The sequence below is a fragment of the Octopus bimaculoides genome, chromosome 13, assembly GCF_001194135.2.
Source record: "Octopus bimaculoides isolate UCB-OBI-ISO-001 chromosome 13, ASM119413v2, whole genome shotgun sequence".
In the NCBI taxonomy this organism is placed as follows: Eukaryota; Metazoa; Mollusca; class Cephalopoda; order Octopoda; family Octopodidae; genus Octopus; species Octopus bimaculoides.
This window is the reverse complement of record NC_068993.1, coordinates 19,107,833-19,110,672: the sequence shown is the minus strand read 5'-3', so window position 1 is coordinate 19,110,672 and position 2,840 is coordinate 19,107,833. Positions and strand designations below refer to the sequence as shown.

General features: G+C 34.2%; 1 protein-coding gene across 3 annotated transcripts in view; it reads right to left on the bottom strand.

The window, feature by feature from the left end:
* Positions 1-2,840, bottom strand: part of LOC106880385 (uncharacterized) — a 103,173-nt gene that overhangs the window by 15,300 nt on the left and 85,033 nt on the right. For 2 of the 3 annotated variants that reach the window (XM_014930296.2, XM_052972367.1), the window contains one exon: positions 274-396. The exons of the other annotated variant lie outside the window; for it this stretch is intronic. In XM_014930296.2, the coding sequence (XP_014785782.1) occupies positions 274-396 (123 nt within the window). The remainder of the gene's footprint in view (positions 1-273; positions 397-2,840) is intronic. 3 annotated transcript variants of the gene reach the window in all.

The window sequence follows — 2,840 nt, the reverse complement described above, 5'->3', positions numbered from 1 at the left end:
TGTGTGTGTGTGTGTGTGTATGTGTGTGTCTGCGCGTGCGCATGTATGTTTAGCTTTCGATGGGCATGTCTGTAAGTCTTATTCGAAAACATTTCATAATATTGACATCTCGCTTTCATAAATTGTAGTGAAAGTTATATGAACCTTTTTCCAGTTCAGAGCAGCATTCTAAAGGCTCTAGCAGTTCAGATTATATTTATATGATTTAATTTTAGAAACATCTTAATACACCTGAGCATAAAAATATTATTTCTTTTAATAAAATCAGCATACCTGTTATACCTGCTGGGCAGTTACAGGTATAAAATCCGAGTTTATCTTCACACGTTGAACCGAACTTGCAACCGTTTCCCACGCAGTCGTCAATATTGTTTTGACATGATTCACCTGACCATCCTGAAATATATTCAAGTGTACTGAATGAGTTAAAACAATGTTGGATATTTTTAATCCTTTATCATTTTATTAGTGCTTGTCTTTGATTTTATTACTATTGCATCAATATTTTGCTCTTCCTCTATTTGAGTCCTTTCTCGGCAGCGCTACTCACCCTGAACAGTTGAAAAGTTACTGGCCGCCACTCACCCTGAACAGTTGAAAAGTTACATACATTTACATGAGGTCGAATAACATGCACCAATGACTAAATTGTGATTTTTCTTGCCAATTTGCACCTCCACTGCTCGGTACTATCGAGTGATTTTCGTCCTTTCGTACCTTAAATTACGTGTTTTAGCTCTCACAATGCGGCCTTACTGTTTCGCGATGAAGAATTGATGAATAAGCAATATCATCGCAAGCACGACGGTTGCTCTGACTTTCTTAAGACCCTCTTCTGAATTTCTAAATAAGTCACCCTTTATTCTATTCGTCTCTATCGCTCTGACCTTGCTAAACCTTATCATTCTACTCTAATCAACTTTTTCTGTCGAACAACCATTTGTTTCTTGACGATTACACTCTTCAACACTACCTTAAGTAATTCGATAATCTTATCTTTGTAAGTCTGGTGCGCCTGGAGCGACACGTTTAGCTTCCAGTAACTGGGTCTTTGCTTACGAATTTTATCTATCATACCTAACATGTCATAAATATTACATAAGAATGTATTTATATGTTTATTCCAATCTCATCTTTTTATTTATTATCAGCATATGTTTGTATACTCCAGTTAGGACAATTGTATCAGTTCTGTTATAGACACTGTATGGCAACCATCTGTTATAAAGTGTACAGAGTTCTGATGGCAGAATAAATTAAGTTTCAAAGATGCAGAAACCATGAAAATACGATAAACTATTTTCAGGATGTTAATACTGCAATATCATACGAATACATATAAGTATTTGCATAAAATCTTCGGGGCCCCTCCTGCTCTAACAAATCACCGTCAGATTATTTTTTTAATTTTTCATTACATTGGCACTATTTTCAGTCAAGGAAAACGGTTTCAACATATTTTTATCCGTATTAATTTTTAAGACTCTTGCTTATTCGATATCTTCTTCACATATGCTAATAGGATTACTGTTTGTTCCAGACTATCTGAAGTCGATAGTAATCTTAGATTTAGCTACTACTCAATCAAAACAGTTAAAAACTTGTATTAGCATTATCTTCATATTTTTCCATCAAAAAGTGTTCTTAATGCCGATATAACTAACTTCCGTTTAATGAATGTAAGGGTAAATAAGACATTATTGACAGGAATGATACAATGAATCCAAAGCCAGTATTTAGTGAAACAAGATTGCTAATAATATAATCGTGTATTTTACACGGACGATAGATACTAATAAGATCCTGATGATGTGGTTGAAGATTCAGTAGTGAGTGTTTCATCAGCGGGTTATAATATGTTTCTGTTACAAAACTGAAAGGTAGAGTCTACCCTCTGGTAAATATAAGGTTTACGTACAATTTGGCTTTTCTGCAAGGCAGAGATTTTTCTAAGCCGTTCACAGATCTTTAACGAATCTGTCATAAGCAATACTAAATCTAAATTATTCCATGTGTGAACTCTATAATATACGCGAAAGATGTTTTACAAACGTATGTTATGAGACCTGATATAATACTCTGCATTCTACACCTCTTAGAAACAACATTTTACTGGTCGGTAATACGTGTATCGAAAGATACAATACTCTGCTTAAAGACATGATATTCACTCCATAATAAAAGGTCACATATATTATCTCTCCAACCTTTTTATCTTGCTAAAATCTTAAAACATGATTACAATATACAACACTCTATAAAAACAACTTCGTAAAACTATTTCTAATTGACAGAGATGAAATGAAAATATATAAAGAAGGCTATTTAATATAAAACAAAAATATTTGTGAGAAATTTGAGGAAATAAAATTGGAAAGAAAACGGAAGCGTTTTCATTAAGCTTCTATTTAATGATTTTGTATTTCACCACTTCTCCTGCCGTGGCCTTTTGCAGAGCCACAGTAACTTTTGAACTAATGGGGGGAAGGTAAGATGATATAATGAAACATAAGATCTGTCTCCAACAATTTAAACAGAGAGCCCCATGCTAGAGGTGACATAGAATAGAGTTGTGATGTTAAACCCGCTCACTGATTAAATCCAAATCCGCAAAACATGTAGCATGCATTCATCAGTTTCTGCCTACCGAATTCCGTCTACAATGCGATGATAAAAAAGAAACACACACACACACACACACACACGCACAAGTAGTATATAAAATGTCATTTCGGCAAGATGTCAAGTGGGGAGAGTCCTAAAGCTTTTGATAAGAAACAAACGTTTATACATGCACACAGGCACACATACACGCACAGATTATATTAAATCATTTTTTT